Source organism: Physeter macrocephalus, chromosome 18 (assembly GCF_002837175.3).
Source record: "Physeter macrocephalus isolate SW-GA chromosome 18, ASM283717v5, whole genome shotgun sequence".
Classification (NCBI taxonomy): Eukaryota; Metazoa; Chordata; class Mammalia; order Artiodactyla; family Physeteridae; genus Physeter; species Physeter macrocephalus.
In genome coordinates this window covers 36,531,269-36,544,723 of record NC_041231.1, presented here as the reverse complement: position 1 = coordinate 36,544,723, position 13,455 = coordinate 36,531,269, and the positions used below count along the sequence as shown (strand labels likewise).

The following is a 13,455-nucleotide window of genomic DNA, read 5'->3' as shown; positions in this document are numbered from 1 at the left end:
TCCTTGTCACAGGGGTACTGTGAGAAATGGAACTAACATTTTAAAAGTATGAAGGAAGGGGTTTCATTCTGAAATTGTTTCAACATTTTCCTTATTTACAATTTATTTATTTATGTATTTGAAATGTTTGTGTATAATCACTTCACATAGGTGAGTGGAAATTATTACTGAAGCTGATGAAATGACTTAACACTTGTGAAACAGATAATTTCTGATATTAATTAAATTTTATCCAGTCTTCCCAAATCTGTTTTTCACATATATATCAAACTAAAAAGAAGAACTAAATAAAAGTTTCAAAGATTTTCCACATTTCTTTTCATGTTTTTCTTCCACAGATGTATGTGATCTTGAGAGTCCATGTGGAAGGCTGTACTCCAATTGAGACTGGTACATCAGGGAGGAGAACAATGCAAAGACCACTCACAAAGATCATTTAAAAGAATTACACCAAGATACTTGGGTTTTATAATATATAAATTTTCAAGTAAGTGAAGGCAATATTTTTTTAACTTCTTTCAGATGTTTTCTTAATTTGTCCAATTTAGTCATCCAACTGACAAAGCAGAGCAACCCCACGTTTGATCCAGTGTTGAGTGGGTTGGTCTGTTTTCAACAACATTGCAATGACAAAGTTAGTAGAATGTCCTGTGGTGGAAAGAGTTCCTTTACGTTCACTTGTCTTGTAAAGAGGACAGACATAGGCATTCGACTTCACAATCTGAGACTTTTTAGCTTGAAGAAAAAGGAAATATATTCATTTGATAAAAGGAAAACAGCCACTGGTACTAAAAGAACAACTATTTATCTTGTAATGAAATGACCAGTACTAAATCTAAGATCATGTTTATGATATTGAACATTTTAAAGTTATTGTTGCTGTGTTTTTACAGTTGGCATATAACTATGGTTGTGAAACAAGGTAAATGATTTCATATGGTGCATGATTCTAGGTCTGGAGGACAGGAATTGATTTTAAAGACCTGATCACTTAGCAGGTATGAAAATACTCAAGAGGACTTGGGAGAGAAGGAGAGATTAGGGAAGAAGGAATAAAATACAGCATAGGTAATGGAGGAGATGCAGAAAGAGAAACACAGCTGCTTAAAGCACTACTACAAGAAATCCATAAATTAGAAGCTGAAGTTACTATTTGTTTTCAGCAGGTTATTACTAAGAAAAATATACCAACTCTTACCTACTCACAAAAAGAATCTATACACAATCCTTGAAAAGCCAGATATGAGATATTAGGAATATTTGTAAACTGAGGCCACATTTGTCATAGTTATAAATGAACTGCTTTAATAATAAAAAATGCTTAATGGGTTGAGTGGTGATTGGGTAATTTATAAATTTTTCATTTAAAGTTATTTGAGAATTAAAAAATAGAGAAGAAAGAAAAAACAAAAGAATGAGCTTCAATTGTTCAGATTTGGTGGGGAAATGATGATTGCAGAAGGAGGGAAGGAACAAGTAGGTTTCCCAAGGGGGCAAAATTGGCCTCCACCCTGTGTGGCTTGCAACATCTGTACCTTGGGGCACCTGGCTGGTTCCTAGGCCTAGGAGTTTCTTATAGCCAGAAAACTCTAGTCACTAGCTGGAGACTGTGTCAAGCCTATTTGTGTCTCTGAGAGGTATGCAAAGGCACTTCAGAATCAAAATATTGATGGGAAGCTCTAGACTGAAAAAGGAGAAGTGTAGGGGAGGGGCAAAGGAAACATTATATCCCATGGGATAAGAGCAAAAAGAGGCAGAATAATATTCCTAAAATAATATAAATGCAACCCAAAAAGGGGGAACAGTATATTTCCATTGTAAACATTAAGTCACTATTTACTATAATTGAACAAAATCCTAATAGGTCTGAACAGAGACTTATTTGGAGAAGCAGTTATAATATCTATCATTATCCTTCCTAAAACTCTACAAAGTTCTGTTAGAAATATATTTACTTGGTTTTATCCATATTACGGGCATCAAGTCAAACAGAAGTTTGGGGTATTGTTCGGCAAGCAATCCGCTGTGAAGAGAAAATGACAGATGTTTATTAGAAATAAAATAAAATTTGCATCTTAGAAATTGCTACTTAGCTATTGGCTTTTAATACAAGAGAGGACCAAAGATATGCAGGAAAAGAAATGTAAAAACAAAACCAAGGAAGAGGCAATGAAGAATCGAGAGAAACAGAAGAAAAATATGGAAAGGCAATGTGTCAAACAGTGGACAAATATCAATTCCTGCCATTTTAAAAGTACTGTCCAGGGGGCTTCCCTGGTGGCGCAGTGGTTGCGCGTCCGCCTGCCGATGCAGGGGAACCGGGTTCGCGCCCCGGTCTGGGAAGATCCCACATGCCGCAGAGCGGCTGGGCCCGTGAGCCATGGCCGCTGGGCCTGCGCGTCCGGAGCCTGTGCCCCGCAACGGGAAAGGCCACAGCAGAGGGAGGCCCGCATACCACAAAAAAAAAAAAAAAAAAAAAAAAAAAAAAGTACTGTCCATGAGGCAGACACTATGCCGTCACATTTAACCTTCCCAATAGTCTTGTCCCCATTCCTAATCCTATTTCACAGATGAAGAGTGGAAGCTCAGAGAGATTGAGTACTTTTCTCACAGTAACACAGCTCTTAAATGCCAGCATGAGGATTCAAACATAGATCTATCTATCTAGAAAATGTGGTTTATTTTCCCTATGCTACATTGTTTGTTTGTTTGCTTGCAAGAGGAGGGAAGAAAGGGATGAAAAGATGAATACATATATAAGGAAACGTAAGAGAAATGTCAGCAGAATGATGAAAATGAAAAGAGAAATAATCAGATGAACTATGTGCAGCTAGGTCTCCTCATATCCCTGTCTTAGAGCCATCTCTGTAGAACCACCTTCATGCTCCTTCTTAAGTGACTTTCCCTGCCTCGGGCTTTAACCCCCCCTTGAGAGCAAAATGTAACCCTGACTCTGGAAATAGGAGATTATGCTTAGTAATGGGTTGTTAAAGAGCAGGGCTTCAAGGGAAATAATCTTTCCCTTTCTCATATGTCTCTCTGTGTGTGTGTGTGTGTGTGTGTGTGTGTGTGTATATATATGCACATATGCACTGTTTAGTTTCTTAAGCTGGAAATTCAGTATTTATTTAAAATATGTACTTATTATGTCATCAAAATGCAAGAAAGGGCTTCCCTGCTGGCGCAGTGGTTGAGAATCTGCCTGCTAATGCAGGGGACACGGGTTCGAGCCCTGGTCTGGGAGGATCCCACATGCCGCAGAGCAACTAGGCCCGTGAGCCGCAACTACTGAGCCTGCGCATCTGGAGCCTGTGCTCTGCAACAAGAGAGGCCGCGATAGTGAGAGGCCTGCGCACCACGATGAAGAGTGGCCCCCGCTTGCCACAACTAGAGAAAGCCCTCGCACAGAAACGAAGACCCATCACAGCAAAAATAAATAAATTAATTAATAAACTCCTATCCCCAACATCTTCTTTAAAAAAAAAAAATGCAAGAAAAAATTTTCCATTCACCAGTAGAAATGGGAACTTTACTATACTATAAACTGTTTGAAACTGAGGTGCTCCTACACGTTACCAAACAGAACGTAACTGTTATAAAACAGAAGGAAAATAATTTCAACTAACTTTTCTACTAGTAAGACCATTGAAATATTAACTCAAAATTGTTCAGAACCTGAAATTACTCACTCATTAACTGTCCGAGCCTGAGTAATGATTTATGGCAAGAATTCTGATATTATTTATTACTTGTCGTATTCTCTAGATGAAGTCTTTTAGTTGAGGGGGATGGCAGGGGGGAAAGGTAGCAGACAGCTTATCTCACCTATGATTCAGCTACAACTGAATAGGTCTTTACAGTTGAAACTACTGACCTTGTTCTGTCCCAGCGTGCTCCATCCAGATATAATCCGTGGATATAAACGCCATCTTCTGGTGTTCCCTCAGATGTATCAGAAGAAATAACCTGAAGGCAGAAGCACACACTAGCAATGATTTCCTCCCTAGACAACTTTGTCTCATAAAGAAAGCAGTAGCTAAATCTTCAGAACATATTCAGGGAAACTCCTCCATATAATAGCTTCTTAAACTGTAAGACTTTTTCAGTAAAATGTAAATCTAAAAATATATAATACAATTCCTTTTGACATATTTTATATGGTTTTACTGTACCTCATATTAATTTTTTGCTAAGATAGAAAAACAGCATTAGATTATTTGAATTGAATATTGAGATATATAAAAATTCTCTCACAAAGATAGCAAGACAAATATTATATACTTTCTTCATGAACACAAAGAATGGAAAGAAGTAGAACTGTTTGTAATGGGCTATAAAAATATGAATTCCCCATATTTTCCTTGCTTAAATACATGCCTTTGATGTAATAAGATACTCTGGAGTTTAAGGAGTTTACTGTACCTCAAATTCATATCCTAGTAAATCAATAGGGATGGTATATTTTCTGGCATAATTCTGCATCGCTCCAGTTAAAAAGGCTTGGGTGAAAAAGAAACCTGAGATCCAAAACACACAAGGTTTTCCTGAATTATACCAGTCCTATAAAGGAAAAAAAAATGCATTATGTTCATTTTTCAACTTACTCAAGAATCACCTGACATACAATTCCTGATTCTGGTTTTTGTGTATGTTGCCCACACTTTCCATCACAGGACTCTTTCCTGACCTCAAACACACAACCTATCTTGGCCCTTCTACCTTTTATCCCTTCTAGTTACTCTTCTTGGAAAATTCAAACTAACCTTAACATTAACCTGAATAAAACAAAATTTGAAAGATTCAAATCTTCTGCAAAAAGGCAAATGTAAATTATTTGAGGGTTTATTACATTACTTAATACCACTCAACTGAAGAGAGAAAAAAAATACCACTCAAAAGCAACCATCTTGGGGCTTCCCAGGTGGCGCAGTGGTTAAGAATCTGCCTGCCATTGCAGGGGACACGGGTTCGAGCCCTGGTCCGGGAAGATCCCACATGCTGCGGAGCAACTAAGCCCGTGTGCCACAACTACTGAGCCTGCGCTCTCAAGTCTGAGAGCCACAACTACTGAAGCCTGCACACCTAGAGCCCGTGTTCCTCAACAAGAGAAGCCACCGCAATGAGGAGCTCACACACAATGAAGAGTAGCCCCTGCTCGCCACAACTAGAGAAAGCCCGCATGCAGCAATGAAAACCCGGCTCAGCCAAAAATAAATAAATAAATAAATAAAAAAAATTTATTTTTAAAAAAAAGCAAACATCTTTAGACATCTTATGCATTGACTAACTATAGCCCTCATGTGTTGGTTCCAGTTCCTTAATCCTCTTAAACTCCCTGCCTCCACACCCACTATCCCTGTTCCAGTTTAGATATCCTGGCCTTCTTTCTGTATCATGTGTACCTCTTCTTGTTTCTTCCCTCTGTCTGCTCAGTACATCTATAATGATGCTGCCAGAGTACACTTCTCCATGCATGGTTTGGATCAAGTTTTAGCATCTTTAATTCTTCAGCGATCTACTACTACCCTACCAAATTAAAGTCTAAAACATATTAGTCTCCTATTCAAGATACTTCACAACCTGGCCCCAAATTGTATTTATAGATCCATCCCTTTTAGTTCCCCTTTAAACATCTTACATTATAATCAGAATGTACTTTTGGTGGTCTCTTCTCTGCACTGGGTGGACATCTGTTGTTTTTTCTGCTTATCTTAAAGTGGCACTACTCTTATATCCCTCTGGAGGATGAACCCTCCTACACTTTCAATTGAAACACTTCTGGTGGTGGAAATGCACCTTCTGGAAGTGGGCATGTCATTCATGCCTAGCTGATCATACCTGCAGCCATAGTGACTGATTCAGGAATGGACATGTGACCCAATCAAAGCCAGAGATGTAGAGACTTTTGCTGGGACTTTTGGGGAAAAGATTCACTCTAAACTCTTTGAAGTTTTGTGGATGTAAGGCCAGAGTTGCTGTTGCTATCCTGCTACCATCAGACAAGAACCTAACTGAGAATGGAGTTAACCCACAGAGACTGGAGCTGAGAGAAGTGCAAGAAGCCAGGATCAGGCAACCACATTTGCACCCTAGGCCAAAGGCTGCCTGGAGTCACTTTACTCCCTGGCTTTTTCAATTACATGAGGGAACAAACTTAATTTTTGCTTATGTCAAAATTTTTACAACAGAATCAATCCTAAATGATATAGTGCCTTTCATCCTACAGCTGTCTCTTAAGTCCTCTTCCTTTATTTGCAGTGTCCAAAACTATTCATCATTTAGACCAGCTCAAATGCTACCTCATCCAATAAACAAACTCTGCTTTCCTAAGTTAAAAGAACTCTCTCCCTTCTTTGAATTCCCAGAGCATCTTATATGTTGCTCTTAGCTTTTTCTTAGATACATAGATTATCTTCTTGTAGGCTATTGGCAACTTGAAGGTAACCTAGCAACTTTAACCAGCAACAAAGCGCTTTAGACAAAGTGGGTCTCAATTCACATTTGAATGAACAGATGAATTAATAAAATGAACTTTGTCTCTGGGTGAGCAGCACACTATGGGAAGAAGCCAGCTTTGTTCCCTGGGAAGAAAACAAACCACTGCTGGAGACGTTGCAACAGTACAAGCTGTCAGATCAAGAAGAAGAGAAAGAGATGGAGCTTGACAAGGGTACAAACCAGGCAGAACCAGTACCATGAGCAAGAAAGCTATAAGAACCCAGAAGACAAGTGTATAGAACGTTCCCTTGCTCACTCCAGGGCTTCATTTAGCCAAGAATGTCATGAGTGTCTGGGTCAGCTACTTACATACAATCTCTGAATCAGCTACCATTTACTGAGTGCTTAGTGCATACTGTGTAGGAGCTAAGTAATTTACATGCATCACCTCATTTAGTCCACAAAATAATTCAGTGAGTTAGGAATTATTCCTCCCATTTTACTGATGAGGAAACTGGGGTGTAGAAAGATGAGTATCTTGCTCAAAGTCACACAGATACTAAGTGTCAGATCCCAGATTTAATCTGAGATTCCAGCCAGTGTGCAAAAAGCTTAAAAAAAAAAGGCACAGTCAGGAGGAAGGGAAGGTAAGTAGGTTGAACAGTGAGAGAGAAATGAGAAAAGAAGAAAAAACTCCAGATGACTCAATTTGTTTAATTTGTTAACTCTAAGAATCATTAGGAGGTAAAGTCAAGAGTCCAGGAGAGAGAAAGGTGATGGGAAAACTGTACAGCTTCTGTAAGGGTGAGAAAGCAATGGGGAAGATACATTCAGGGGAAGATTTGTGGTGAAGGATGATAAACATGCCCAATAATGAGTGAGATTTTCCTTTCTCATTCAAACAGAATGATTCCAAGGGAAAAGTCAAATTCAGAAAGTAGAGAGTTTGATATGAACTTTATATTAACAATAACAACAAAGGAAATTTGTCCTGGATATTATTCCAGCTGGCACCATGCCAGGACCCCTCTAGGGGACCAAGCTAAGGACTCTTCAAGGCCCTTCAGGAACAAAGCAGTATACGAGAAATGTAAGCAGTTCCGATTAAAATTTCAGAAAAGTTTAGGAAATGAAAAAGAGCAAGATTATGTCAAGGGGAGGATGGAATTAACTATATGTCAGATGCTTTTGATAAGGGACAGAAAGATGCTGGTACATACAGGAAGAAGTCAAACACATGTCATAGACATGTTGGCTAGAAATCACCCAGGTGCACATACTCTCACCTATTAAATTAGCAAAGATTAAAAAGGAGAACACTAATTAATGAAAAACAGGCACTCACATTCACTATTGATAGGCCTACAATTGCCTAATTTTTACGTAGGGTGATTATGTAATGTATATCAAAAGCTCTAAAAATATCCAAAGGGAATAGATTAAAGCATTAAAAGAATAAAGAACCACTGATCAGAAGGATTTTCTAGGAACACAAGGATGGTTTCACACTTGGAAATCTAGTGATATAATTCAATGCAATAATAAGCTAAAAAAGAAAAAAAATCACATCATCAGCAATAAGTGCTAAAAAAGCATTTGGAAAAATTAAACAATTTCTGGATTTTATGAAATAATAGTTCACATTTACTGAATGCCTATAACTGTTAACCATATGAGATAAAAGTTCCCATTTTATGGATGAGGAAACTGAGGCTAGTAAGTGGCAACTCCTCTAGAGCCTAAACACTTAAAACCCCTATTATAGGGACTTCCCTGGTGGTGTAGTGGTTAAGAATCCACCTGCCAATGCAGGGGACATGGGTTCAATCCCTGATCCGGGAAGATCCCACATGCCATGAAGCAACTAAGCCCGTGCACCACAACTACTGAGCCTGCTCTCTAGAGCCCGTGAGCCACAAATACTGAGACCCTGTGCTGCAACTACTGAAGCCTGCGTGCCTAGAGGCTGTGCTCTGCAACAAGAGAAGCCACTGAAACAAGAAGCCTGCGGACCACAACAAAGAGTAGCCCCTGTTCGCCCAACTAGAGGAAGCCCGCACACAGCAATGAAGACCCAACGCAGCCAAAAAATAAATAAAATTTTTAAAAAAAATATAAAAAACCCCCTTATATTCTGATTCTTTTGTTAAGTGTATAATCTACATAAAAAGCTACGATAAATAAATTTTAAAAAAATTTTTCAAAGAAATATGGGCCTAGGAGATGAAGAGGCAATTCAAATCAAAGAGGAAATAAAAAAACACCTAGAGACAAATGAAAATGAAAACACAACAATCCAAAACTTATGGGATGCAGCAAAAGGAGTTCTAAGAGGGAAGTTTATAGAGATACAAGCTTACCTCAGGAAACAAGAAAAATTTCAAATAAACAACCTAACCTTACACCTAAAGGAACTAGAGAAAGAAGAACAAACAAAACGCAGAGTTAATAGAAGAAAGGGAATCACAAAGGTCAGAGCAGAAATAAATGAAATAGAGACTAAAAAAAAAAATAAAATAGAAAAAAATCAATGAAATTAAAAGCTGTTTTTTTGAAAAGATAAACAAAATTGATAAACCTTTAGCCAGACTCATCAAGGAAAAAAGGGAGTGGGCCCAAATCAATAAAATCAGAAATGAAAAAGGAGAAGGTACAACCAATTCCACAGAAATACAAAGGCTCATAAGAGACTACTATGAGCAATTATATGCCAATAAAATGACAACTTAGAAGAAATGGACAAATTCTTAGAAAGGTACAATCTCCTAAGACTGAGCCAGGAAGAAATAGAAAATATGAACAGACCAGTTACCAGTAATGAAATTGAATCAGTAATTTAAAAACTTCCAGCAAACAAAAGTCCAGAACCAGATGACTTTACAGGGAAAGTCTACCAAACATTTAGAGAAGGGTTAACACCTGTCTTTCTGAAACTATTCCAAGAAACTGCAGAAGGAACGCTTCCGAACTCATTCTATGAGGCCAGCATTACGCCGATACCAAAACCAGACAAAGACACCACAAAAAAAAAAAGAAGAAGAAAGAGGCAAATATCACTGATGAACATATTTGCAAAAATCCTCAACAAAATGCTATCAAACCAAGTCCATTAAAAGGATCATACACAATGATCAAGCGGGATTTATCCCAGGGTTGCAAGGATTTTTCAATATCTGCAAATCAATCAATGTGAAACACCACATTAACAAATTGAAGAATAAAAACCATATGATATCTCAATAGACAGAGAAAAAGCTTTTGATAAAATTCAGAATCCATTTATGATAAAAACTCTCCAGAAAGTGGGCATAGAGGGAACATACCTCAACATAATAAAGGCCATATATGACAAACCCACAGCAAACCTCATACTCAACAGTGAAAAACTGACAGCATTTCCTCTAAGATCAGGAACAAGACAAGGATTCCCACTCTCACCACTTTTATTCAGTATAGTTTTGGAAGTCCTAGCCACAGCAATCTAAGAAGAAAAAGAAATAAAAGGAATCCAAATTGTAAAGAAGGAAGTAAAACTATCACTGCCTGCAGATGACATGATACTGTATATGTATAGCTGATTCACTTTGTTATAAAGCAGAAACTAACACACGATTGTAAAGCAATTAAACTCAAATAAAGATGTTAAAAACACACACACACACACACACACACACACACACACACACACACAATGAGATATTGCCCTGCACCTGTCAGAATGGCTAACATCAAAATGAACACAAATAACAAATGCTGGCAAGGATGTGGCCAAAAATAACCCTTGTACACTGTTGGTGGGAATGTAACTTGTTTCAGGCACTATGGAATATGGAGGTTTCTCAAATAACTAAAAATAGAACTAACATATTACCCAGCAATTCCAGTCTCAGATATATATCGGGAAAAAAACAACACTAATTTGAAAAGATACATGCACCCCAATGTTCATAGTAGCATTATTTACAATTGTAATATATGGAAGCAGCCTAAGAGTCCATCAACAGATGAATGGATAAAGTAGGTATATATACAATGGAATACTACTTGGCCATTAAAAAGAATGAAATTTTGCCATTTGAAGAAACATGGGTGGACTTGGAGGGCGTTATGCTAAGTGAAATAAGTCAGACAGAAAAAGACAAATACTTTACGATGTCACTTATATGTGGAATCTAAACAATACAACAAACTAGTATATACAGCAAAAAAAAGCAGAATCACAGATATAGAGAACAAACTAGTGGTTACCAGTGTGGGAGTGCAATGTAGGGGTGGAGGAGTGGGAAGCACAAACTACTGGGTGTAAGATAGGCTCAAGGATGTATTGTACAATGTGAGGAATAAAACCAATATTTTTTAATAACTGTAAATGGAAAGTAACCTTTAAAAATTTTATAAAAAAATAAAAACAAACAAAAATAGTCCCATGAAAAATCGGCCTAGGAGATGAATAGGCAATTCACAGGAGAGAACACAAACAGCAAACACACATACCAAAAGAAGCACAGACTCACTAATAATCAAAGAAACTCAAATTGAAACAAAGATATGGTTGACCTATCAGATTGGCAAAAATTAAAAAGCAATGTATGAGAAAGCCTAACTCTCCACATCTTCACAAGTAGTTATTTTATAATTAGCTTCTACAGTGAAACAAATAAAGCGTTTGTATAATAAAAGGGCAACTGAACACTGAGAGGTCATACACCTATGTGAATTTCCAAAATGTATTTTGGGGGCTCTCCCCACCCACTATCCCCACATAAGCATCAACCATAGGATGGGGGCAAGCGGAGGAGTTGGGGAGGAAAAAGAGTGTGCTACCTTGCACATCCTTTATGTGTGAGATTGCAGAGTGAAGGGTTCGGAGATTTCAAAGCACCCATCTTTTCCCTGGTTTTATGAGATAAGAGGTAAGAAGCACTGATTTCTAGATAATGGCCAATTATTGATAAATCCAAGCCTCAGGCTCTTTTTGTGATTTACCATCAGTAGGAAAATCACAAGACCAAGTTGTGAATCTTCAAAAATATAAATGTCACATATTACTTGGGTTTCGGTAAAATAAAATTTTAATTTTCTACTTAGTACTTTGAAATGTGTGTAATTTTCAATATTCTAAAATTTTGGTTAGATTACCATGAAACTACTAATCCATTTCATCTAACTCAGAGACATTCAAGTGACCACAGCCAATTTCTAGTATCTCTTCAGTCAACCAAAAAAATGAAATAATATATACATTATAATATATATATTACATATAATTTTTAACCTGTAAAAAGTTCAGCCGGGCTAGAAAGTCTGTGATGTAACTTGCTAGGGGTTTAAGACTTGGGTATGATCGTTGGGCCCATATTTCTGGAACCTTTCCAACAAGCAGACTGCCAGAGAGTGCCTCCAAAGCAGAATCCATGACAACCACACCCTTAATAGCTTTTTCAAGGTCCTGTAGAGTGTTGCGTATAGTTTTAATTAAACTGCAAGGAAAGAAATTGTGTCGTCAACATATATATGATAGTAAATACCAACATACAGTCTTTCCAGAAGAAGAAAGAGCAGGACACCACTTGCAGCTTTATGGGAGTGTATTCCCAAAATGTGGTCACCTCCCAGTTGATAATATAATTTTAGGTGATACTTGGATGAACATTTTTCATTTTATTTATTACATATGTATTTTTAAACATAGAAAATAATATAACTTGCATATCAAAATTGCTGCTTTCGAGGAATTATTGCTTAAGATCAGGCAAATTTAAACAGAGAATGATTTAAGGAAAAATATCAGGTAAATAATGTTATAGGTGACATGCAAATATGAAGAAAGTTATAAAGGTATGATACAATGGCTGAAACTTTGGAAACACTGAATTAAAACATACAGTGTATATTCATTTATATCCTTGCAAGTACTTTGTTTCCCACTTAGGCCCAAACTGCTAACAACACCATAAATATACCTGAAGTGAGGGTTTTAGCCTAGAAGCCTAAGCAACTGAGAGATAGTATGTTATGATATGTAAATACATATGGTCTTTGTATAAGAAGTACTAAATTAATTAAGGCATCATAGTGTTTTAATATGCTTTATTTTAAAATTCAGAAAGTCTGGAAACTGAAACAAACTTGGAAACACTAGAAAATTCATGACCAATACAATTCTCCATTCCTTAAGCCAGTATTGAACTGTAGAAAATTCAATTTGAAAATTCAAAGCAGGGGCTTCCCTGGTGGTACAGTGGTTAAGAATCCGCCTGCCAATGCAGGGGTCACGGGTTCAAGCCCTGGTCTCGGAAGATCTCACATGCCGCGGAGCAACTAAGCCCATGCACTGCAGCTAGTGAGCCTGCGCTCTAGGGCCCACGAGCCACAACTACTGAGCCCACTTGCCACAACTACTAAAGCCCGTGCACCTACAGCTCATTCTCAACAAGAGAGGCCACCACAATGAGAGGCCCGCTCCACAACAAAGAGTAACCCCCGCTCGCAGCAACTAGAGGAAAGCCCATGTGCAGCAACAAAGACCCAACACAGACAAAAATAAATAAATAAATAAATAAATTTTAAAATAAATAAATAAATAAATTCATTTAAAAAAATTCAAAGCAAATAATTTGTTTGCTAGTTTATCCAGACAGACTCAGGAAGAAAATGGGGGGAGTGTATATGTGTCAGTGGCAGAAAAATGACAAGAGATGTATTTACACATAGACCAAGATAAGGCTCATTCCATCTTTAGTTCCTGAGGAGAAGAGCAATGGATGGATGAGAAATTATGATTAATGAACATTTTTAACCAGTAAAAGCAGATCTGTATTTCATCACCATTTTTACATTATAAAAGATACCTTCCCTTCTGGGGCAGAAGATGATGCAACTTTAAAAAAGGAGAAAGGGCTTCCCTGGTGGCGCAGTGGTTGCGCGTCCCTCTGCCGATGCAGGGGAACCGGGTTCGCGCCCCGGTCTGGGAGGATCCCACAGGCCGCGGAGCGGCTGGGCCCGTGAGCCATGGCC

General features: G+C 37.8%; 2 protein-coding genes across 2 annotated transcripts in view; one reads left to right on the top strand and one right to left on the bottom strand.

Moving 5' to 3' along the window:
• Positions 1 to 432, top strand: part of APPL1 (adaptor protein, phosphotyrosine interacting with PH domain and leucine zipper 1) — a 51,275-nt gene extending 50,843 nt beyond the window's left edge. The window contains exon 23 of the transcript XR_003676794.2: positions 339 to 432. The gene's annotated coding sequence lies outside the window, so the exon portion shown is untranslated. The remainder of the gene's footprint in view (positions 1 to 338) is intronic.
• A 112-nt stretch (positions 433 to 544) lies between these two features.
• Positions 545 to 13,455, bottom strand: part of DNAH12 (dynein axonemal heavy chain 12) — a 233,836-nt gene continuing 220,925 nt past the window's right edge. The window contains exons 70-74 of the mRNA XM_024123804.3: positions 11,714 to 11,918; positions 4,423 to 4,560; positions 3,875 to 3,966; positions 1,956 to 2,023; positions 545 to 735 (exon numbers count right to left, since the gene is read on the bottom strand). Coding sequence (XP_023979572.1) covers positions 545 to 735; positions 1,956 to 2,023; positions 3,875 to 3,966; positions 4,423 to 4,560; positions 11,714 to 11,918 — 694 coding nt within the window. The remainder of the gene's footprint in view (positions 736 to 1,955; positions 2,024 to 3,874; positions 3,967 to 4,422; positions 4,561 to 11,713; positions 11,919 to 13,455) is intronic.